The following is a 23,333-nucleotide window of genomic DNA, read 5'->3' on the forward strand; positions in this document are numbered from 1 at the left end:
GGCAGCGTTTCCCCTTTTCGTTTCGCAGACTGTTCGCTTGTTGATTGACCGTCCTTCTTTGTATACGGTTGCCTTGATTTAAAAAAAGAGACTGTTGACTTTGGCAGACTTTTTCCAACTCCATTCATGGACATCCCTCATATGCCTTGGAAGGCCAGTCAATGGAGCTTTACACACCGGACAAGGTCTTTTTTGTCGTTTCTGGAGAGAAAAATAACGTGTTACAATTTTATAAATGTGTGCTTAACCCTTTAAGTGCCATGGTCATTTTTTTCTAAGTTTTTTAAAGAAAATCGCTAGTTCAAACTTTAAAGGCTTATATCTCCGGATCTAGAAGGAGTAAGAAGCTCGTTTATAGCCCGCTGCGCGGACCTGACTGAATGATAGAAAGGTGCCGAGTGGTTAAACTTCAAACTAATTTGCTGGAGGACTGAATCAAGTTAATCAGGGCCACATTTGGAGGTTCTTGGATCACTCGTTGACCAAAAATGGTCAAACATCTCATATAGACGACATTGCCACTTAAAGGGTTAAACTACCGTAGGGGCTAAAGAAGAATTTCTTGGATGAGAAACAAAGTCAACTATCGAACAACTGCGACCCGTATTGTTTTCACAAAGAATACGAAATCAATTAGAAAAAGAAATTAATTGTAAGTTGAATCTAACGCCAAATTTCAAAAGAATGTATCATTTGCGAACAAAGAAAACCATTACATTCAATTGTTGTCATGATTGCTACTCTAAAATTAAAGGTTTGAAGATTCTCCTGTAGCCCTTCACGTTTTTTCTTAATTCATCCCTCACTATTGATCATGACATCGAGAAAGTCAGGAATGAAATGATTTTCAGCGTATGGTCAAAGGAGGAGGGCAAAATTACTAGCTTGTGCTCTTCTGTAGGCATTCTCTCTGTGGGAGAAGGACATTTTCCAATGATACTTAGAGACCCCTTTCCCCATTTTTGAACATTGGGCTCTTCCAGAAAAAAAGTTCATAGGGGGTGGAAGGTATATTGTCCAGTGGTATGGAAAAAGCAATTTTTTAATCATGTACGGTCAAAATTCTAAATGGAGATGACAATCAGAATCGTCCATGATATATGGTCAAGATTACGTCATTATGTCAAGGATTTCAGTTTCCAATTAATAAAGAATATGGCATCGAACCTTGTATGATAACGTGTATACTGCAATGAGAAGCCTGTAAAGATCATACTGTTTTCACGAGTCAAGAAAGATAACACCACTCCTAATATATACTTTAATGGGATAAATTTTCGCGGGGATTAATTTTCGCGGATTTCGCGGATTTGGGTGTCATCCGCGAAAATAAGTCCCATTGGAAATTTGAAAAAAGGCCCATCCGCGAAATAATTCTAAACAAAACTCTCAAATGTGTCAAATAAATACTATTTGAATGGTTACTTGCATCAAAGAGGCGCAAATAATGTGTATTTCAACAACCAATATGCATGATTTGAGAGTAAAAGTCACAAAATCGAGAAAATAATGCCCCCCAATAGTGCCATCCGCGAAAATTAATCCCCGCGAAATCTAAAAATTTCGCGGATGAGCTCAACCGCGAAATTTAATCCCCGCGAAAATTTATCCCATTAAAGTACTCTTTGTTAAGGTCTTTTAGAAAGGAAGAAAGATAATTAAGAGTTAAAGAATTTCGAAATTAAAGTATCCTTTTCATGTCAAAATATTATCAAAAAAATACTAAACAAAGATACACATAGCAAGACAATAGACTACTTCATGCAATATTCTATTTTATGAACAAAGTTTTTCCATTTAAGAGGTCGTAAGTCTTGTGGACGTTTCAGTAAGTAGCTCTTTTCTGTTTTTCAAAGTTGACGCCGATAAATGTACGCCGTGATATTGTATCGTCAAATACCATATTTGTCGTTTGTAACAGTTATGTCAGTCTCGTGTCACACAAAGCTTTGGTCATGTCATACGTCATAAAAATAAATAAAGATATATGTTAAAATTTACTCATGTCAATGTTGCGTCAATTCAAATTCAATTCAACGGTTTAACTAGCCTTTCTTCGATGGAAGGGAGAAATAGAATGGAAAAAAAAGTATGGAAAAAGTAAATGCATGTAAAGTACTCTTAGGTTCCAAATAAACGGGGGGTTCGAATAAACGGGGGGGGGGGGTGGAAAATTTTCTAGATTTTAATAAACGGGGGGGACCTAATTGCCGGGGGGTTGGAAATTGTACTTCTGAAACCCAAAAATAAGGTAAAAATAGGCTAAAATCAGGCTATTTAGAGCAAAATAAGGGGCCTTTTCTTTGACAGCTGAAAATATTCTTAGAGATTAATAAACGGGGAGGGGGTCCTAATAAGGTCCGGGGGGGGGGTTGGAAAATTTTCGAAAAATTAACAAGCGGGGGGGGCTGTTTATTTGGAACCTAAGAGTAATTATTTAAATCGTACTTTAGTAGTGTTAGGTACAGCAACATCCTGTTGAGCACGAACGTTCTGGGACGGATCGGTACTGGTGCTAGCATTCTTAGTTGAGTCCAGAGAATTATTGACATCGATACCAACAACATTCTGTAGAATGACATCGGTACCAGTAGCAGAAGTTTGTGATGTGCCAACTTGTGAAGAGTTGACATCACCAACTAAAATCTGTGAGGGAATGGCGCCGGCTTGAAATTGCGATTCCCGTCTAGTTTCTAAAAATGCAAGATTTTATCAAATAGAAGACTAAATTGAAAAGAAAATAGAATTTCAGGAAATAGGAAATAATTCAAGTCATCCTCATGGTTTTGTGTAACATCTCACTAATTTCATTTTATTTGCTATGGACATCCCATAGGCGTGGCGAGATACCCTGTAAAATTTATAAGGGAGTGGAGACGTTTATGACATATTCATTATCTTTTGATAAAACAAAGACAATAATTACAATGTCGTAAAAACCGATCTCATCCATAAATTTTGCAGAGTATCTCGCTACGCCTATGCATCCTCTGTTTTTAATTATTAAACAATAAAACTTTCTATTTGAAGGAATAAAAGCTTCAGGTCTCTTAAAAAGCATTGGAATGCCTTTGTAAATTGTTACCTCATTGATGGAAAACTTAGATAAAAGATAAAAAGAGAATTCCATATTTTCTTTGTAAAAGAAAACTTACTCATTTGTCTACTGAAACTTTCCATGGCTATCTTCTGGGTGGTTTTTTTTCCGCCGGATTGAAGGTAAAATTCAGCCTCGTCACTAAACACTTGAAAAATTGACATAACCATCCATTTAAGAATGGTGGGCATAAGAACTCCATACACATAAGTGTATGGTGACAGGGGATAAAGCGCCCTCAGTTGATCGACGAGTTGATCAATGGTTTCCTCTTTAAAGTCAGCATTGTTCAACCCATGTCTGCCCATGCTGACTAATGTATTTGGGTGAACATCAGGAATCCTTCGGTGAAATGTTTCATGTCGCCAATTCGCAAGTTTTCCAACTATGACATCCTCAAGCAATGGCTTCATAGTTGTGACGACATTAATCATTGTTTCTGATTGTATTTCATGGATGGTGTCATCCATTTTATCAACTATGTCATCAGGCAACAAACCATCCATTGGCAGAGATGCTGCAAAATGAATAAAAGAAATCATAAATCAACCTTTAAATTTTGAAAATCTTCAAACACTTTCAAACAGGGGGGTCACTACTAAAATGTAAGACATACATGAGTACTAAAAGGATTTTCGCTAATTTTTAACATAGCCCCACCTATTTTTCGAAAATGTTACTTTAGTACACATGTACTAAAATTATTTTGAGCAATTTAACATAGATACCACCCATTTTTTGCCCTTTTACGGGTTTAAATTTACCAAAATGGGGTCATTGCTACAAACCTAGTCGAATTTAGCGCATCAATCTGCAAAATAATATAAAGACATCAATCTGGAATGTCCAACTTATGGGCTGTCATTTTATAGAGAGAAACATTTTTTCAGTGTCAAAAAGAATAGGGGGAAGATCCTCTGGGACATTTTGTATTACCACTACCAGTAAGCCACAAAAAAGACATCAATCTGCTGGAATGTCCAACTTATGGGCTGTCATTTGACCAGTGGGGCAATGTATTAAGTTGTAGGGACCACTGTCGGGTGGGTGGTTAAAGTTGTAGCTAGAATAAAACTTTTAGCATATAAACATACCATTTTTTGTGCTCAAAAAGAAGCGTGATATGTTTTTAGGGGAAGGTTCATATGCAGTTTTATAGAAACTAAAACAGGATCCCTTGCCGTCCTTGAGAAAATAAAGCTTTACTCACTAGCAAAAAGGCCATTATCATTTTGCTTGATAAAATTTGGCAGATTATCTGAGACAATTATATTGTTTCCATCAACCCTCTTGAACACAATATCGTTGAACTCAAATTTCAAGGTTATCTTTCCCCCAATTATAATTACATCACCAGAAGCCAAGAATTGAGAGCTACTTGATGGGATGTTTGATCCATTGATTGTGATCCCTGATGACACAGCCGTTGCTATGACCTGTAAAAAAATAAAAATGTTTATCAAAGCATGAGTCTGAAAGTTCTTTTAACTTTTAATTCCAAAGTGTCCAATTCATCAAATTTTCTTCCAAGCAAAATTGCATCCTCTTAAACTTTCATCAAATGCTTATTTCAAAACAAAAAAATAAAATGAAACCAATATTAATTTCTCTTTTCTGATAAGATGGGATACGAAACTTTGAACGTGAAATAGATCTTACATTAAAAGATTTGGCTTCAATGATTACTTCAACTGGTGATTCACAAGGCAAAATTATGTTGCATTCAACTTTAGAGCTAAAAAGAAAGAAAAATACAGTAAGTCTGGGCAAAATACTTTAAAAATTTATTTGTCATCATGAAACCTATGAAAAGAAAAACCCAACAAATTTTAAATTGTACGGTATCAAAACCAAATTAAAACCAGAATGAGGTAATGATTTAAAAAGGAAAATAGGCGGCATTAGTTAAATAATCGAAGTTAAGAAGTTGAATCAGTTTGCCTTCACTTCCCATGCTATTGACAGCAAAACCCTAGCATTGAAAACCTAACTCTCTTTATTGCCCATGTAACTGTGGGCATTATTTGATACACTCAATCGCTCTACTTTGTGCACAGGTATCTAAGAGGATTTTGACGGATTATTTTATGTCAAGATACTAAAGTCAACAGCTCAAATCCTAGCCTGGGAATCCAAGCGTAAAACTTTTTTCACAGTCTAGTTTATGATATTTTTGCTGCTTGTTTAACGCTTGGCGCAGGTAACTTGCTTGCAGGGACATTTTTCCCTGCAATGCAGGTTCGGCCTGATTGGCCAGCTTTCGGCGTATTAATTAGCAGTACTTTCGCGCGCATTTTGATAATTTTGATGTGCGCGCATAATTTATGGAAAAAGCTGACTCTGCAGAAAAAAGGAAAACAAATGAAAATGAAAACATAGATTCATTTCGAAACAAAATGGCTGTTGGCTGGAAGTCTAAATACATGTGGCTGATGTTTTGATGTGGTTTTTAGTAGTTTTGAAAGTCTTTAGAGCTTGTAAAAGAGTTTTTATGGTAAGTTGATTATGTGTGTTTGCCTGGGTTTCCAAAGTTCAGCAAGTCTGTCAACAAGGGTTCACACACAGACTGTTTATAACATTCTGTGTCAGACAAATCTACCTGCACCAAGCTCTAAAATTTTAGAACTTTGTGAGGTGAGGTATTTTTTGTTTTTTCTAAGATTATGAGCTTGGATTCCCAGGCTACTCAAATCCCTTTCACCTTACTGCATTTTGATAAAGATTTTGACACCACTACGCAATAAAATATACTAAACAAAAATAGTATTGACTTATGATACTGCAATCACTAAGCCACAACATTTTCTGGTCCTTGACTTGTTTACATTTAGTTCAATATAAATGCTGCGAACCAGAAAAGTCTACTGTTTGGTAGTGATGAAGGTTACCCCACGTTTATAAAAGTAACCGCAGTCGATGATATGCAGCTAGATTATTCAGCCTTTCTAAAAATATGTGAATAAATGACGGTCTGAATCTTGAAGGTGATTTTCTAGAGAAGGCATTTTTTAAATTAACTACCGCCTTAACAATATATATAAAAAACGTTGTACCTTTGGTATGACTATAACTGGACGTATACTCTTCGTATACATAAAGTTTTCTTATGCACGAAGGAAGATAGGTTTGACTGGTATCTGGTGCCCGGTCACCATTTAGCTCAGCATATCTTCTCAACCAGTTTTCTGCTTCAACTGATCGTGCATCTCTCAAGTGGCAATGTTGGTTTCCAGAGCCATCCACCAATTTTTGATTAATCACATCTCGTAACATAGATTTATATCCGAAGAAAAATAAGTAAATATATGGTACTAGCCGGTACCCGGCGTCGCACGCCGATTTAGCTGTTGCTGAACGCATTTTAAAGTCCTTTGGATGTTGGGAAGGTGGCTTAAAACACGATGAAATCAAAATTAAAGGGAAGAGTTCTCTTCAAAGTTTGACTCTATCCCTCTCGGGTGATGTATCTTTTAACCATATTTTAAAGTAAAATTTAAATTGTGGCAAAAATGATCAGAAAGGGCGTCATTCAAACTATATCATACCGGCGACCTGCGACGTCCGAGACGGCTCTGCAATTCGATTTTTTCTCGCTTCGCTCGCTTTACATTTGCCATAGTTCTTGATGATTAGGAAAACTTTGATGTCAAGATAAGGGGAGTGAAATTATAGACATGAAACGAGATTCGTCAAAAAAGGCAGCCCGGGGGGGGGTACTTAGGCAAGAGAAGGATACGGGTATGTGCCGCCCTTAAGGGTGCCTTTTAAAAAAATGGCAGTCCCTGTAGTGTATAGGTTGGAAAAATCAGAAAATCAGAAAATCAAACTTCAGTCCCACTAAGAGTCGGTAAAAATAGGAAGAACAAATTTCAACACCCCCCCCAGAAAGATAGAAATTTGGTCAAATTAGTTCCAGTAAGGAAAGTAAACTTCACAAATTTTCCCTTGTTTCTTCCTCTCTTTAGTCCCGCTAAGGGTCCGAGGGCCGTAAGTCAGACCTAGGACACGCAGATAGAAAAACGTGATAGCGAAATTTTATGTTGCTCTTTTTATAAAACCTTCGTCATAACTTTTCTAATTCAACAATGAATGACTTAGATTTACAGCAAAATAATTATCGACATAGATGTTTGTAGGTCCCTTTTTACGAAGAAAGAGCTCTTGTTTTTACTGCCTTTCGAATGTATTTTTAATGTTGCTGTTAGTTGTTCTAACAAACTTGCCTCGTGATTCTTATGTTTTATTTTATATTTGTTCTTTTCTTTAACAGTTTTTGTTTGAAAGATTTTCTTTTCTTTTGAAAATAATTCGAATAATGTCTCAAATCAAAGAAGGTCGTTAATTACATTCGAAAACATAAAACAAAAGAAAAGAGAGAAAAAAAGAAAAGAAACATAATAGGCGGCCTCGGGCATGTCAGGGCAGAAATTATAATCTATCAATCAAAACAAACTCGAACAACTCAAAGTCATCTTTTAAAAGAACAAAAACATTGCTTGCGAAAACGAAAGTGACACACAAAAAACAAACATACATACAGACTACGGCTATTAATATATAGATAATTTTCAAGAGCCCTGTTTTTTTCCTCAGATACAATCAGTCTTTGGCTCATAAAAATCTTTTCCATGCTTAATTCGCAGGCCAAACAATGTTGAATTCTCCTTTCTATTTTCGAACCAACCAAACGCGGTTGTGTCCCATAAAATCGTTTTACTGATTAATTTTACGATGCGCTCAATTTTGGGCTAAAAAAGTCAGACTACAACCTATGCGAATTCAATGAGAAATTCGATTCAAATTTACGAAACAGCCCAGACGAAAGTGTCTACATACATTATTACAAAGGAAACTTTAAAATATTTTAATCCTATTCTCATAGATAAGAGATTCCTTTTGAGCATTCAGTGATTTACCGTAAAAAGTAATTACCTGGATTCTGGAATTCCGTTGATAAAGCACCAAAACTTTCTACATATTTGACGACCTTTATAGAAGAAGATTGTTTTTTCGGGATAGTACTGGTGAATTAAATCCAAAATAATCTCTCGTTGCACAGATAAAGATTTGGAGTGGAATGTGTCTCTAACCAGTTTCACATTGCGAGCATTCTTTCGATTTTCATCTTTCTTGACATGAATCATAGCAAGGAAAATTTGATAATTCTTCGTTGATGATAGTGACATCACAGTACATTCTCTTCGCGTGACAGTTTGATGTAGCTCTGAAAAGAGCTGTTTAAAGATGAAATTGTCGAGTTTAGTACGTCGTCATTCATGATTTCTGGTAATTTATCTTCCTGGAAACAAAGTTTGGATGTTGCTACGTATGCCTAAACAATAGCTGTTGTGATCAAGAAATTAAATGATTCACTAACAAATTTTCTCCATCGGCGCAGGTCATGGTTGCGCCTTCTTAGTCACAATCTTGTCATTTCCTTTTTAAATAAAGTTTATGCCTCCTTACTTTTGGAGGAGCTTCCTCACTTTTTTTATTATAAAAATATACTTTATAATAATGTTCCTGATGAAATTGGCTAAAAAGTTAAGAATATCCTAATTGCCGTCTTCCGAATTCGTTTGCCAACCCATTTTTAGCTTTTTTCAAATCTGACTTTACTAATTCACACTGAATTTCAGGATATTTATTTGCCACATGAAAAAAGTATAAATTATGAAGAATGCATTAAATCCTCTTTGGTATTGGTATTATATTTAAAAGATACGAATTAAAAATCGCCTAAAAATGATTTAAGATTATTTTAGGATGACTTTTCCAAAAAAGTTAAGAATATTCATGATGAAATAGAAAAACAACATTCTTATTAAAAAAACGTGTATCTCATAATAGCCCATAGACACGTTCTGTATGAAATTTTATAAACATAGACTCATACTCGTACGTATTCAGAGTAATCAAACGAAGGCCATAAAAACACCAACTTGTTGGTTGATGCGATGCACCTGCCTTGGCAGGTTTGCACATCAAGGACAAAGAAGCTGCATTGTGTTCGCCTTAGAACGCTGGGCTCCTTTTCTGAGTGATATGGTAGCTCATATTTACTGTGACACCACTTCTGCCAGTTGGCATGTTGAATAAAGGATCGTCTCGCAACCCACTCATGATGACTTACCTCAGGCGTCTGTTCTGGTGTTTTGTCACATACAACTTTCGCCTCAAAGTTTACCATTTTCCAGGGGTCCTGAATGTTGTTGCTGATCATGTCTCTCGATTGCATGAACACAATCATCTTGCAGCTTTTCTCGAGTATCTTTGTGACTATTTTGATCTGTTTGATCCTTCTGATGACATTGCCTGGCACAAGTCTGAGAACTGTTACTTTTTCTTTCTTGGTTTATATGGGTCTGGCTCATGCCTTCGCTCTGCCTTTTAGAGTTTGCGTCCTCGCTACTGGCAGAAGTGCAGTTATATCGTGAAGCCACCTATGCTGTCAATACCCGCAAGGCCTACCATACTCATCGTAAGGTTTATCTCCAGTTTTGCAATAGCGCACCGCGCTGAATCTAAAAATAGATTTTATTTTTGACATAATCGTTACTCTCGATGTGTTTGTACGAGTTCCAATCCCATCAACCTTTGCGCTAATCTCTTTTGCACGTTAATTGCATCGTTTGATAAAAGATATATAACAGCTTGCACGCATCTTTAATTGAGCCGCGTTGAATTGTGGGATTGCAACTCGTACAAATGTCAAAAAAAGTGAAAAGTAATAATTATGACGTATGCGTTGCGCTATATGCTTGATATTCCGCTTGCTCTATTCCTGCTGCCTATTTGGGGCGGTTCCTGTTGCCGCGGTCTGTTTGTATTTATTTAAATTTTGTTGGTCTTCTTCACCAGGAAATGGGTTTCCCCAACCCTCTCCTTGACAACTGGTTCCTGTACTCTGTGCTCAAGGGTATTAAGCGTTTTAAGGGTGTCCCACCCGCCCCCAAGCTTCCCATCACCGTGGATATCCTCTCCTTCATTCATTCCCAGCTCAACCTCCTGGATAGCAAGCAGGCTTCTTTTTGGGCATTGGGTCATGTTTCCTTTTATCGGTCTTTTCCGGAAGAGCCACCTTTTGCCCGTTTCCCAGAGGGACTTTTCACCGAGCACCTTTCTCACTAGGTCTGATTTTTCATTTGTTGGTTTAGGGGTTCATATCAGAGTGAGGTGAAGTAAAACCATCCAGTTTGGTCAGCGTACTGTTACCATACCACTGGTGGCCATACACTCTTCTCAACTCTGTCCGGTTTTGGCTGTGTATCGTGCTTTTTCCCTCGCCCCAGGGCCCCTACCTTGTGATCAAGCCTTTTATTGGAGGGATTCCAACCTTGCATCAAATTTGGTCTTTGTGTACCGGGATTTCATGTGAATTCTTCAGGCTCACCTCTCTCAATCTGACCTCTCTTCTCGTCAATATGGGTCACACTCATTCAGACGTGGTGGGGCCGCTTTTACGTTGGAGGCCAGGGTACCGCTTGACTCCATTGCAGTCATGGGTGATTGGAAGTCCTATGCAATGTACCTTTATTTGCATATGCCCTTGTCTTAGCGCCTGCACGCCTAGCATTCAATTTCTTCATATATTTCATCTCTACCTAACTGACAACCACACATTGGATTTGGATATTTATTTTATATTCTAGTTTTTATTCCTGTACATATTTGCCATGTCACTGTCTTCATTTCAAGTGAAAATAACATGTAAAATTTACTGTGTGCCTTCCTGCCTAGCCCCCCTTTCGTCCACTTGTGTTTAAGTTTCTGATATATGTTTGTATATCAGAGTTTAGATGCATTTGGTTTGTTTTGGTTTCATCCAGACTCTTGAATCAGCCTCACTCTCATGTCCTATTTAAGGCAAGGCCTCAGTTTCTCCTCATGGCCCCTTTTTCAGTTCTTCATTTCTTATTGCTGGCTGCTGTATTTCTTGCTCCTCTACCCATCCAAGCAAATGTATTGTCTTCAGCGCACATAACTTTACTATACTTCATCCGTCAGATTAAATTCCCTCTGATAAGGAGGACAATGAAAATTTTCAAATTTATTATAGCAGTATGAAACTAGTGACATTAGAAAGTACTTTTAATTAGAAAAAAATTAGGGGTCATAGACCTTACAGAAAAAAGCAGTCCAAGAGATATGCCACTTAAAAGTTGGTGATTTTATGCCCTTTTGGAAAAAAAATCCATAACCTTTTCCAAGCAAATCTTGAGAATAAGACTGTCACCAAAGAGATGCCAAAAAAACTTGTTACAATGGATTACACAGAGCATATTATCATATCTTTCCGTTTAAGCTATCTTTTGTGTCATGCAGGGTTTCCCGATTCGCAGATACTGGAAACAAAGTTTCTTTTTGGTTTCTGGCAGTGTAGGGTGCATGCGCCAAATAGTATCGATGTGTCTTTAATAAATAAACACTGTCAAAATGGTTTTTATTAACAACTTGGAGATTTGATATTTCATAGAAAAGTGCCATCAAGGAGTATTTTTGATCTCATATCTTCCTAAGGACTTTTCCGTTTGCCTTGGAATTTGACAACCTTTTTAACCTAAGGTTGAACTACCACTGGTGTAAAAATGAACGTTGCAGCATCAGAAGAGAAAAAGCTCAATTTTTGCAATCGCAAATTTAACCGCTAAAAATTGCGATTTTTTCAACCAATAATACATTCAAATATAGCGCATTTGATTCTCTAAAACAAGCAAAAAAAAAATTATAAATTAAAAAATTAAGAAAAGAAATTATTTAAAAATTATTTAAAAATTGAAAATTATATCGGACTATCACAAAAGTTACAAGCAGTCTTGCTTCCACTGCTAATTATATCTAGATAGACTTATTAGACTAAATATCCAAGCTTTTGAAAGATAGAGAAGTCCATCTTTCGAAAAATTGAAAGAAGTTGATATATGAGTTTTCGACATTTTTTTGGAAGAACGAGAAGTCAATCTTTCCAAAATTAGAAAGTTGGTGGAAGATAACATAATTCAACAAATTTATAAGTTCGTCTTTGCGAAAATTTTGAAAAATAGAGAAGTTCATCTCCCGAAAAGTCGAAAGACATCAAAAGATAAGCTTCCAACATCTTTCTCCAAATTTTAAACTTCATCCTTCTAAAGTTTTGGAAATTTGTTGAAAGTTGAACTTCTCAACTAGTTGGGATTTCCCACCTCAACGCACATATCTTAATTTATTTTCCACCAAAATAAAACGATATGTACAGAGGTGGGTGAAAGTGCCCGGAAAATTCGTCCATTTTAGACTACTGCAATCTGATTGGTTAAAATAAATTTGAAAATTATTCAAGAATTCCGCTCGAGCGCTGGCCTCACTAACCCGGAGTTTCATATTTGCCTTGATTGAGTTTTTGTTTTAGTTAGTGCAACCACGAGTAATGTTTACATCAAATCGAAAGTTCTTTCAGTCAAGCGACACACAAACACAATCAAGATGGCTTCTGTGATCAGAGATGCTGTCGAAACCTGCATTTCAAAGGTGAATTCTTCTTTTTCGATCAAACCAAAACAACTGGAAGCCATCACCAACATCATCAATGGTCATGACACGTTGGTTATTTTACCCACGTCTTATGGTAAAAGTATGATTTATCAGCTTTTGCCATTAGTTTGCAAAATGCTTCCTGGTCAACCAGACCAGGCCATCATTGTTGTTTTTTCGCCACTGAAGGCACTGATTCAAAATCAGATTGAAGAGGCAAACAATCTTCGTAAATCGCTGAACCTCCGTGCCTGCTCATTGGATGGAACTTACAAAGAAATTGTTTTTGGCCAGTTCAATTTGATTATTGACACTCCCGAAGCTTGGCTGAACAATCGCTGGAAGGATGTGTTATCTTCCCAATATACAGGGTGTCCCTAATTAAAGTATCGAGTTTGAACATGCGATTGAGTAGAAAAGTTTGTGTGTGTTATCGCTAAAATATAAGAACGTTCTCCATCACACAGGCTTATTACAAAAGGTAGTTACAACGTATAAATTAATTGTAATGACAAAGAAAAAAGAGGGAGAGCTTAAAATACAATTTTGTGAACATGCACATAAAACTTTCTACTGATAGTTGTGTTTCGACTCGATACTTTAATTAGGGACACCCTGTATCAGGAAAAATATTAAATGTTTTGTTGTTGATGAGGCACACAAGGTCGCTTGGGGAAGTCCCTCTTCCAAAGAAGCTTTCCGAGGGGCGTTTGCTCGTATTGGTTCCGTGCGTTCATTTTGTTCAGAAAATATTCCTGTGTTGGCCTTGATTGCAACCGTTGATAGGGACTACACCCAATTGATTAAAGTTTCATGTAGTTTATCTTCTTCATTACGATATGTGTTTTCGTGTAGTGACAGACCAAATTTGCGTCTTTGTTTGGTTAAAATGAAAGAAAAAAATGTTAAATGTTTTTCATGGGTGTTTGACTGGATGATAGAACAGGGTATTGGTTGTCCAAAAGTTTTGATATACTGTTATTCCCAGGAATTGGCTGGCTGGTTGTTTGAACAGTTCACAGTTGAACTGGGACCCCATGCATACAAGGACAATATTGAATTACACAAAAATCTTTTGATTTCAATGTATCACGCTGACACTTTTGATTATAACAATGAAAAAGCTATGAATTGTTTGACAAAAGGAACTGGAAATGTTCGCATAATCATTGCTACCAGTGCACTTGGTTGTGGTGTCAACTGCAAAGATTGTTGTAAACTATATCCCTTTGAAGATATGGAAAGGTTGACATCTAAACCTGCTGATTTTAAAATTGTTGTCAGAGAAGTTTCACAAGAGGACAAATTCAACCTCTCAGACTTGCTGAGAAATTTTCATTGTGATTTTGATGAATCATTACGTACTGTTCCTTCAGCTTTCTTGAGTGAACTGACCACACCTATTCTCAAAAAGATTATTGAAGAATTACCTTCCATTGACTCCCCAGAATACTTACTCAACACGTGTATTGCTGATGAGATTTGGGCCAAGGATATTTTTAACGTTATTAAGAATTATTTTGATGGTGAATCAAACCCACCAAAGAAATTGAAAATCTTGTCAGAGACGTCGGAGCCTAAGTATGAATTTCCAGACTCTTCAGACTACAGCTCAGACACTGACTGTGACTATAGTGATGAAAACTTGTAAGACTCTAATTATTTACTTTTTGATACATATATAAATATCACTTTTTTGGTAAAATCTAACTGAACGGAAACTTATAATACATAGATAATCGTGAAAAAGCATTTATTTACAAATAACAATGTATACTATGGTATGACGTAGATAAATTGTTATTATGATAAAAACAACCGTATTCAAACCGATTTATTTCAAAAATATAAGCCTCTTTTCTTTCATCTTTTGAAAATTTGACCGCATATCTACATTTTATATCGATTTTTTATATCTTTTCATGAATTGAATGTATATGAAAAAATTTTCATTATTGTTTAGTAAGTTTTTTGTTTTTAAGAGTATTTTGCTTCCCGTAGGAACTTTTTTGTATATATACATATATAAAAGTCAGATGGTTCATTTTCACAAAACTTACACATAAATACTAACATTTTCTGAAAAAAAATACAACAAAATGGTAAAATATACAAAAGTTCAATGGTGTGGTGTAAGTTTCAATAAAATATTTCTCAATAACAAAATAAAATAGTAGTAATTAGGATATAATTATACAACAAAATGCTAAAAAACTGTAAAAACTGTGTTTAGTAAAAACTGTGCATTATCAATTTATCTATTTCAATTTGTTCAATGCAAAAAGTCTTTCCTTTTTGTAATCATCCACTCCATAAATCCAGTGCAGTCTAACTTTTGTAGAATTTTACCATTGAAGTTGGCAAAGGATTCGTAGGTTTCACAGGTCTCTCTGAAAGGGTTGTTTTTGTGAAGCTCAGTAGCCAAGTGACGAATGCTTTCACCTGCCATCGTCTTGTGACTGCCAGATTCTGGTTTCTTGATGTCGAGCATTTTTTCAGTGATATCGACCAGTTTCTTGATGTTATTCAGAGCTTTTGATACTCGCTAAGCATTGTGTTTATTAGTAAGGTTTGATCTCAAGTTCTTTAGTTGATCTTTTAGGAAATTATTTAGATCCTCTAAATGAAGATCTAAGGAGAAATTCCTTCCTGGGTAACCTTTGTTGTTTACGAAGCCCTCCCACAACAATTCATGTGCAAACTCGGGTTTGTATTTGATTGTGTAGAAATATTTCAGAAGAGACAATGCATAATTTTTGTTACCATGTGCTTTGAAATATAGCATTGCAATCTTGTAATACTCCATAAGTCGTTCACCGTCACCTTTCCGGATTGAATCATTGATATTTCGGAGCAAGAGATTGAGGGACAACAAAGCCTTTTGATAATCCAGCCGTTTAGTCTCCCATTTCGTTCTGAAATTTAAACGTTATATGATTGTACTATATTCTCTAGCATCTCCAGTTTAATACCTGGCTAATTATCTAATTCATGTTAATCTCTGTTTACATTGATTTATTTGATTGTATTATTAAGATTTTCAAACGGATATTCAAATTTTATGGTAAATTTGACCTGTCATACCTGTCATAGTTGTGTTTTTTCTTTTCGTGTGAGTCTTCCTTTCATTCTCTTGAAGCCCTGCTTTGTGCATTCTCCAGTTTTGTTTTTGTAGCAAAGATAAATGTGAAGAATGGGTACTTTTCCTTCTCTCTCTTCCTCTTGTTGAGCTCTTTGCAAACCATCGCTGTACTTGATCGTGAACCTGAAAATAGTGTTGTACTTCGTACGAATCTTCTAAAATATTTCTGTATATGTATTTGAAATGGTGTCGTTTGGAATGGTTTAGAATTCAATCTAGCTCAATAAATGTTTACTTACTTAGTCAAAATCTCTTCTATGTGTTTGTAAAGCCACAAAAATTCATTTCATATTGTATCAGCTGAAGGAATTAATCTTTATTACATGCTTAGTAGACTATGTCATCATCATCATCATTTGTGATGTTGTTTTGAGGGGCGTTGTAATCTATTTAGACTACCTTTGCCCATTGTGGATTTAGTTTAAAAATCTTAGTTCCTGCATTCAGCTTACTGAGGATTAAGGGATTTATGCCTAAAAAGAAGAGATTATGCCTAAAAAAGAAGAATTAGTATAAAGCAACAAGGTGCCAAGCATGTATATAAAAAAGATTATATCCAAAAGTATTAAAGAGGTATATAGCAATTGAATGTTTTTATAATAAAAAGTGGATTTCAAAGTCGTCGAAGAGAGCTTGGATATAAATAAATAATTTAAAATAAAAGATTATTGGCTATTATAAAAAGATAACATAAGGGTTAAAAAGAATATGGTTGATTACTAAAACGTAATATATGTGTTTGGTGCGTGTTAGTGGGATATGAGCCTACGGCTCTGTCCCAAACTGTTTAAAAATTATTAAAAGCTCTAAAAATGATCGTTGTTATTACTGACAACTGTTTTTTTAATTAAAGTTTGTAAAAGAGAAGATTTTTATTCGAAGTAAGCGGACATAATGGAATCCTAGTAGGACCCTGTCTTAGGCGATAAATCTTATTTGTGTGAATGAAATTAAACTAAAAAGAATTATTTTTTGAGTGATATATATATTGTCTGCTAATATAAATAGAAAAGAAAATTGTTAATAATCAAACTAAAAAAAGAAAGAAATTAATATAAATTAAAATGAAACAAGTTTTTCATAAAGTGTCCTTTTTTCTGCATTTGGCCTATTTAAAAAGTTATAATTGTTGAGTGGGTGATGTTGTATACCATTGCTAGCAAGTAGCCAATTTTTTGAAAGTTGTTTTATCCTATCCTCCAAAGAAGTAACTCTTGCTTCTCTATATAATTCAGTTAACCTAGTCCATCTAGGTTTCCCTAAAATAATTCTTAATGCCCTATTTTGTATTTTTTCCATATTGTACATCTGAGCTTGGAATAGAAAGTAAACAAATATGGGAATATTCTAACCTTGATCCAAAAGGCTTTTGATAACATTAGTAATTTTTTTTAATATGTACTGATTTTTTAATGTTTGAGAAAATTAAAGGTATGATTTATTAATCTTGTTTTTATATAGGACAGATTAGTTGCTTGTCGAGTTGGAGACCTAAGAATTTGATCTTATTATCTTTTTGAGTCTCAATTTCTAACCCAAATTGACATTTTATCCTACCGAATTCAAATGTTTGGTTTTTCCATATTGACTACTAGCCCCCATTTACTAAACCATTCAAACAAAAGTTCAATATACTCGTCTAAATTTGAGTCATACACTCTCTTATACCTTTCCCAGGCAGCCAGATCGTCTGCAAACTGGGTCATCTTTGTTGTATCACTCGATGGTTTGGGAATGTCACAGACAAAGAGAGAAAAAAGGATAGGTGAAAGACAGGAGCCCTGAGGTACTCCTGCTTTCAAAGAAAAGATGTTTGATTTAAAGTGAGAGTATTTAATATAAGCCTTCCTGTCTTTAAGGTAACTATGTAGGATGTTTAGGAGGTATTTTGGGATACCTAAAGAGTTAGTTTAAAAAAAGAAGAAGAGAAGGTTGACTTGTCAAAAGCCTTCTCAAAATCCCACAAAGACGGGCATCTTTCACCCTTGATTTTTGCTTCTTGAAAGTCGTTGAGTAAAAGGAAAAGATTATCTACTGTACTTCTTTTAGCTCTAAAGCCAGACTGCTCCTTGTTTAAAATGTTGTTATTTTCAGCCCAATTATATATTCTGTCTGCAAGGATTTTCTCGAAGATTTTGCCAATAGTAGGAAGAAGGCTAATTGACCTATGTTCTGAGATCTTGTTTGTGTTCACTACTTTGGGGATCATCGAGATTTTTGCAGTTTTTAATGAGTCTGGGAAGATGGAATTATTCAACCAGTCATTAAAAAGAGAAGTAAGTGGTGATATATTGAGAGGAGAAAGTGTGGAAAGAAGTTTATTTTGAATGGCATCATGGCCAGGTGCTTTGTGGACTTTGAGGGACTTTAGAACATTGTCAACCTCTTGATGTGTTATTTTTTCTTCGACTTCAAATCTAGTCAAGAGAGGATCAAGCATGTGATAGATAGAAAAACGTTCTCTTCTATGAAAAAGAGTGTTCTCAAACCAGTGGTCGACAATATATTTATGCCTTCTGTCAGAGGAGATATTTGGTTGGAAAATTTTTTCTTGTCTTTCTCTAAAGGAATTAGCTATGTCTTGTTTATCTTTCACCTTAGAGCCATCTTCTTTGACAAAAACTTTATCTTTATGCTGTGTGTTGCATTTTTCACCATCTAGAATTGTTTTAATATATTTCCAGGTCTTCTTGGTTGTCTCTCTAACATTTATTCTTTTCTTCATGAGCTCGAATCTTGCATCATCACTATCTCTTATTAGTTGTTTGATCTGTCTGTTTAATTCTGTTTTTCTGTTTCTCAAAAAGATGTTATTTTTATTTTTTCTTAACAGATTGATTATACTTCTTCTTTCTTTTATCAATTTTCTGGTTTCAATTGACATACCCTGGTTTTTACTTGGTATCAACTTAGTTGGCACATGTTTGTCTATGTCTTGAAGAATGGAGATCAGTTTGTTTGTTTTCTCTTCGACATTCTTTGTTCCAAAAGTTTTGTCACAAGAAAATTGATTTATGATCCTAGCAGCAGTCTCAAGGTTAAGTTTATGGTAAAGTTTAACAAATTTTGATTTTTTAGGTGCTGTAGGATCAAAGAAAGAGAAAGAGACAGGTAGATGGTCAGAGCCAATGGATTTAAGCGAAGTAATGTGCTCAATTTGAAAAAATCTAATAGGAGATGTTATAACTTGTTGTATAACTTCTTTAAATTCACCTTTTTTGGTTTTAAAGTTTGGTGGCATGACATATGTTTCAAAGTTGTTATCATCGTACAATTTCCTAAAAGTAGTACCTCTATGATTGTCTTTTATACTGCCCCAGGAATGGTATTTAGAATTTAGGTCTCCGACTATAATTGTATTTGGAAGAAAGAAAAGTTTTAAAACTTTAGTATCTGCTGTAAAAGTAGGTGGAAAATAGCAGCAACAGAGATGAAAAGATTTTGACATATTTAGCGACTCAGGAAAAATTTTAATAAGAAGCATTTCGTATTTCCCTATTTGATATTTTCTTATTTCATCATGTGCAATATCCTCTCTAATTAGGATGGCTGTCCCTCCTCCATAAGATTTCAAAGTTCTTCTATTCTTTCTATTGTTCATGATAGCTGTATAGTGTTTGATTTTGATGGTCTCTTTGTTAATTAGCTTTGTTTCGTTCAAACAAACTATGTCAGGTTTTTCTTCAGCTAAGAGAGTTTGTAGATCTTGTTTTTTCGATTTAAATCCGTTAAGGTTTAATTGAATTATTTTTAAGCTCATCATTTTGGAGACAGGGACATCGGTGGTTCTTCAAGAATTAAAGAGGTATTTCTGAGTTCATCTAGGGAATTTAGGAAGTTTTCTTTATCAAATTTGTTATGGTGTCTCTTCATGATGGATTGAAGATGAAAGCAAATGTCAATGTGTGTAGTCATTTTCTGTTGCTCAATAGCATAGCAAGCTTCAAAAAGAATTAAAGATAGAGTTTCGATGTCAACAGATTTTTCAGATAGTGAAAGAATTTCTGAAGAAAGTTCAGAAGAGAGATGTTCTTTGGTTACATAGTTGTCTTTGACTTCAGATAGAGTATGGATCGTCGTCAAAAATGAAAGGGGTAAAAGTGACATTTCAAGCTGTATCCATTTTGTGGCTGTGCAGGTTGGGTTTTTGAGGTTACCCTTAGGTGATTGATTTAGGAGCCACCCGCTAAGGCCAAACAATTTTTTAAAGAAAACACGGAATTTTGAGGTTGCTCCAAACTAAGGCTATAGGCAAAAAATCAATGTTGGATTTTTGAGGTTCCAAAATCGAGGTTACCTTTTCTAAACTTGATATCTTTACTATTACAGGTCAGATTGTAATATAATTTGATATCTATGTAGCTAAAAGGCCAAATTTTCATTTTTTGTTTGTTCAATGAGGTTACCTTCCTAGGAATGTTGAGAAAATGAGGTTACCAAAATAAGATGACTTGTAAAGACAGGTGAGATATTATTTTATATCATTTCAACTGGAAATCAAGCAATGTGACCTGTTCATATCTTTCTTAACATGAACAAATTAAGAAAGAAGTAAATTATGTTGACTTTTTGAGGTTACTTTGACGCTATTTATGTTTTATGTTGTAGCAAAATTAACTCCATTTTGCTATTAAAAATATGTTTATTTTTTAAAACATAAAATAATAGTATTTTAGATTACTCTCATTATTATTTGCTAGTTATTGGTGAAGATCTCTCTTTTCCATTAGAAATAGTCTGAGAATTTGAAAAATGTAGGTTTTATGAGGTTACCGCACTTCCAAATGAAAATGCTGACTGTGTAGATAGATAATAGTAACAATAATATAAGACCAAACAGGAATGTTTAGCATTTTGCTTCTTATTTGTTTATGTTTAGAAGCTATTCCATTGCAAAAGATAACCTTGCATTGTCCATTTTTGTTTTGTGTAGATATAGCAACAATACATTTGATCAGAGTGAAAGCAGACTTTTTGTTATCAGTCAAACCAAATTGAAGCAATATTTTCTTTTTCTTTTTAGTGATGAAGACAGGTTAATTATAACTAATGTTTTTTTCTTTTTAGTGAAGAATTAATGAAATAAGAGTTAATGAATAGTTATAATGGCACCTTTTTCTTGGAAGTGTGAGAAATGTGGTAAAATCATGAACCATGTTAAAAGTGTTGCAAGGCACAAAAAGAAACATTTGGAAGAAAATACTCAAAAGTTTAATTGTGACAAGTGCTCTAAAAGTTTTGACAGAAAAGAAAACCTAGCCAGGCATCATAAAACATGCAAGACAAACAAATCTGATAGACAGTGTACAATCTGTCTCAAACGTTTCAAAGAACCATGGCAAATGAAAAGACATTTAAAAACTCATGTAAACAAAAAAACAGTTAAATGTAACAATTGTGGTTCTTGGATTAAGGATGATTTTGAATCGCACAGTGTGTTGTGTTTGAGGGAGAAAGCAATTACAAGTGAAGAATTGGATAATGAGTACCCTTCCATGGTTCCAATTACAAGGTACAGCTTTTATTGAGACACTTCTGTCTCAGTGACTTTGTGAGAATTTTTAAGTGAGTGGGGATATGCGTGGACCTACTGGGGTATCTAAAGTAGTATTACTGTAGTACCAGTTTTTATTTGGATAAAGGATTATTTTGTGTTTGTTCTTAGCCAGCTCTAGCATACAAGATTTAAGGCAATATTTGATTTTTTTTTTTTTCAGTCGACCAGTTGTTGAAGAAATTGAACTTGAAGAAAACTTTGTTAGTGATTTGGGAATGAGTGTGCTAATGGATTTTCAAAGGTAAGCGTTTGTCAATTACATTAAAGCAAATTGAAGCAGTTCAGAATCAACTTAGAAATTATTTATACTATTATGAAATACTTCTTATAAATTCTTATTCATTTTTATATTGATTTTAGCTTAGACGAACAGCAGCATTTGGAAGAGTCTCAGCCTAGCAGAGAAACATCAACAAATATGGAGACTCCAGAAAGATTGAACAGTACTGCTATACGGTTTAGAAAAGTAAGAGTTTAGAACTATCAGAATTTCAGATTTTAACAGAAACCAAGTTATATGATAATCGATAGTTCTTTGCTCATCTTTCAGTTTCATTTTTATTTAGGTTAGGTCCTGTTTTATATCACAAATCTTTTTTTTATAGCAGCAAACTTCAACACCTGCAGCTGCGCCTTTGCCTAGAAGTGCTGACAAAACTCCAGAGAAGAATAACGTTAATGATATTGCCAATCATTCAATGACGCCTAATACAAGAAAAAGAAAGAGCAGGCTATCTGAAGATCTGACAACATTCATTTCTGAGCTTGAGTTGGATACTGATGACCAAGTTGATGTTATTACCCTCTCTTTGAAAAAGCTGGGCATCTTAGATCAATTCAACTTCACCAGAAAGCCAACAAAAAGCGGACGTAAGCTGTTACCTTTTGAAGTTCGGAAAGCAGTTTGGGACTTTTGGCATGAGAAAGGCACCGCTTCGACACTAACATCGAGACCTGCAAAGCTAAGAGCAAAAGATAAACCAAAAGTACAAGCAAATCTTGAATTTATACCTACAACCACAATGATTGTCCAGAGGAAGGTGGATTTTTATCAATCAAACTGGAGTATTTTGAATGAAACCTATAAAGTGTTGTATCATAAATTTCTTAACATCAGTGGCCTTAAGATCTCATATGGTGCATTTATATCATTGAAACCATTTTATATCAGACCAGCAACACCCAAAGATCTTGAAATGTGTTGCTGTAAGAAGCATCTTCATGCTCGATGGTCCATCAAAGCTTTAATCGATAATTGTAATAAACAAAAAATAGATCTTGGCGATGTTAAAGACTATTCCAGTTTCTTCACCTGTCTAACCAAGAAGTGTGGTAAAGAGGAAGAGTCGACATACATTTCATGGAAATGTACACCAGATAAAGTTACACTTTGCAATGACATCAAAAAAGATTGGAAGACTTTAAAGACGAAAATCCTTGAGCGTGATGACAAGAAAACATCAGTCCCTATGCAGCATTTTGAGCTGCTTGAGATGGTAACCCGAAAAGGGAAGCAGGTAACTCGGCTTAAAGCAGTCTCCACACCAGCGAGCCTTGAGTTCATCACACAATTTATCGAGAAGCAACTTGCCTCTATTATCCACCATCGTAATCAACTCAAACATTACAGGAAAACACTCTCAATGTTCAAAGAACGCTTTGACACAATCCTACTGGATGTAGATTTCTCTGAAAATCTTTCTATCCCAGTCAAATACGAGCCCCAATCGCTTCATTGGTCACATCAGCAGGTAACTGTCCATTCAGGCATTTCCAAAATCAGAGGTGAAAAATCATATCATGCGTATGTATCCGATGACTTAAAACACGACCAGCATTTCGTGCAAGTTTCGATAATGGAAATGTTAAAAAAATGTGGAAGTCCAAAAAACTGATCAAATAATAATAGAAAGCGATAATTGCTCTTCTCAGTACAAATCTTCAGCCCACTTTCATAGTATGCAGACTCTTGCAAAAAGTCTCAACACCAACGTGATCAGGGTCTATGGAATTGCTGAACATGGCAA

At 35.1% G+C, this 23,333-nt stretch overlaps 2 protein-coding genes across 2 annotated transcripts; one reads left to right on the plus strand and one right to left on the minus strand.

The window, feature by feature from the left end:
• Nucleotides 1–78: 78 nt before the first annotated feature.
• Nucleotides 79–9,347, minus strand: LOC136820625 (uncharacterized). The gene is made up of 7 exons (XM_067076821.1): nt 9,231–9,347; nt 8,030–8,331; nt 4,757–4,832; nt 4,308–4,533; nt 3,156–3,614; nt 2,449–2,693; nt 79–201 (listed from the first exon to the last, which is right to left on the minus strand). The coding sequence occupies exons 1-7, from the start codon at nt 9,345–9,347 to the stop codon at nt 79–81; spliced, it is 1,548 nt and encodes a 515-aa protein (XP_066932922.1).
• Nucleotides 9,348–21,670: 12,323 nt separating this feature from the next.
• On the plus strand, nt 21,671–23,201 carry LOC136820643 (uncharacterized). The gene is made up of 2 exons (XM_067076839.1): nt 21,671–21,772; nt 21,912–23,201. The coding sequence occupies exons 1-2, from the start codon at nt 21,725–21,727 to the stop codon at nt 23,199–23,201; spliced, it is 1,338 nt and encodes a 445-aa protein (XP_066932940.1). The 5' UTR covers nt 21,671–21,724.
• The last annotated feature ends 132 nt before the right edge of the window (nt 23,202–23,333 follow it).

This window comes from Clytia hemisphaerica, unplaced genomic scaffold, assembly GCF_902728285.1.
Source record: "Clytia hemisphaerica strain Z4C2 unplaced genomic scaffold, Clytia hemisphaerica genome assembly, whole genome shotgun sequence".
Classification (NCBI taxonomy): Eukaryota; Metazoa; Cnidaria; class Hydrozoa; order Leptothecata; family Clytiidae; genus Clytia; species Clytia hemisphaerica.

Bases quoted from the DNA above. Each gene is read 5' to 3' on its own strand.
- LOC136820625 (XM_067076821.1), bottom strand. From the start codon at position 9,347: ATGATTGTGTTCATGCAATCGAGAGACATGATCAGCAACAACATTCAG. The intron at 4,534-4,756 runs GTAAGATCTATT...ATTTTTTTACAG, and splicing joins TTGAAGCCAAATCTTTTAAT to GTCATAGCAACGGCTGTGTC. The intron at 202-2,448 runs GTACGATTTAAA...TTTTCTCTCCAG, and splicing joins CTGTACCTAACACTACTAAA to AAACGACAAAAAAGACCTTG.
- LOC136820643 (XM_067076839.1), top strand. From the start codon at position 21,725: ATGGAGACTCCAGAAAGATTGAACAGTACTGCTATACGGTTTAGAAAA. The intron at 21,773-21,911 runs GTAAGAGTTTAG...TTTTTTTTATAG, and splicing joins CTGCTATACGGTTTAGAAAA to CAGCAAACTTCAACACCTGC.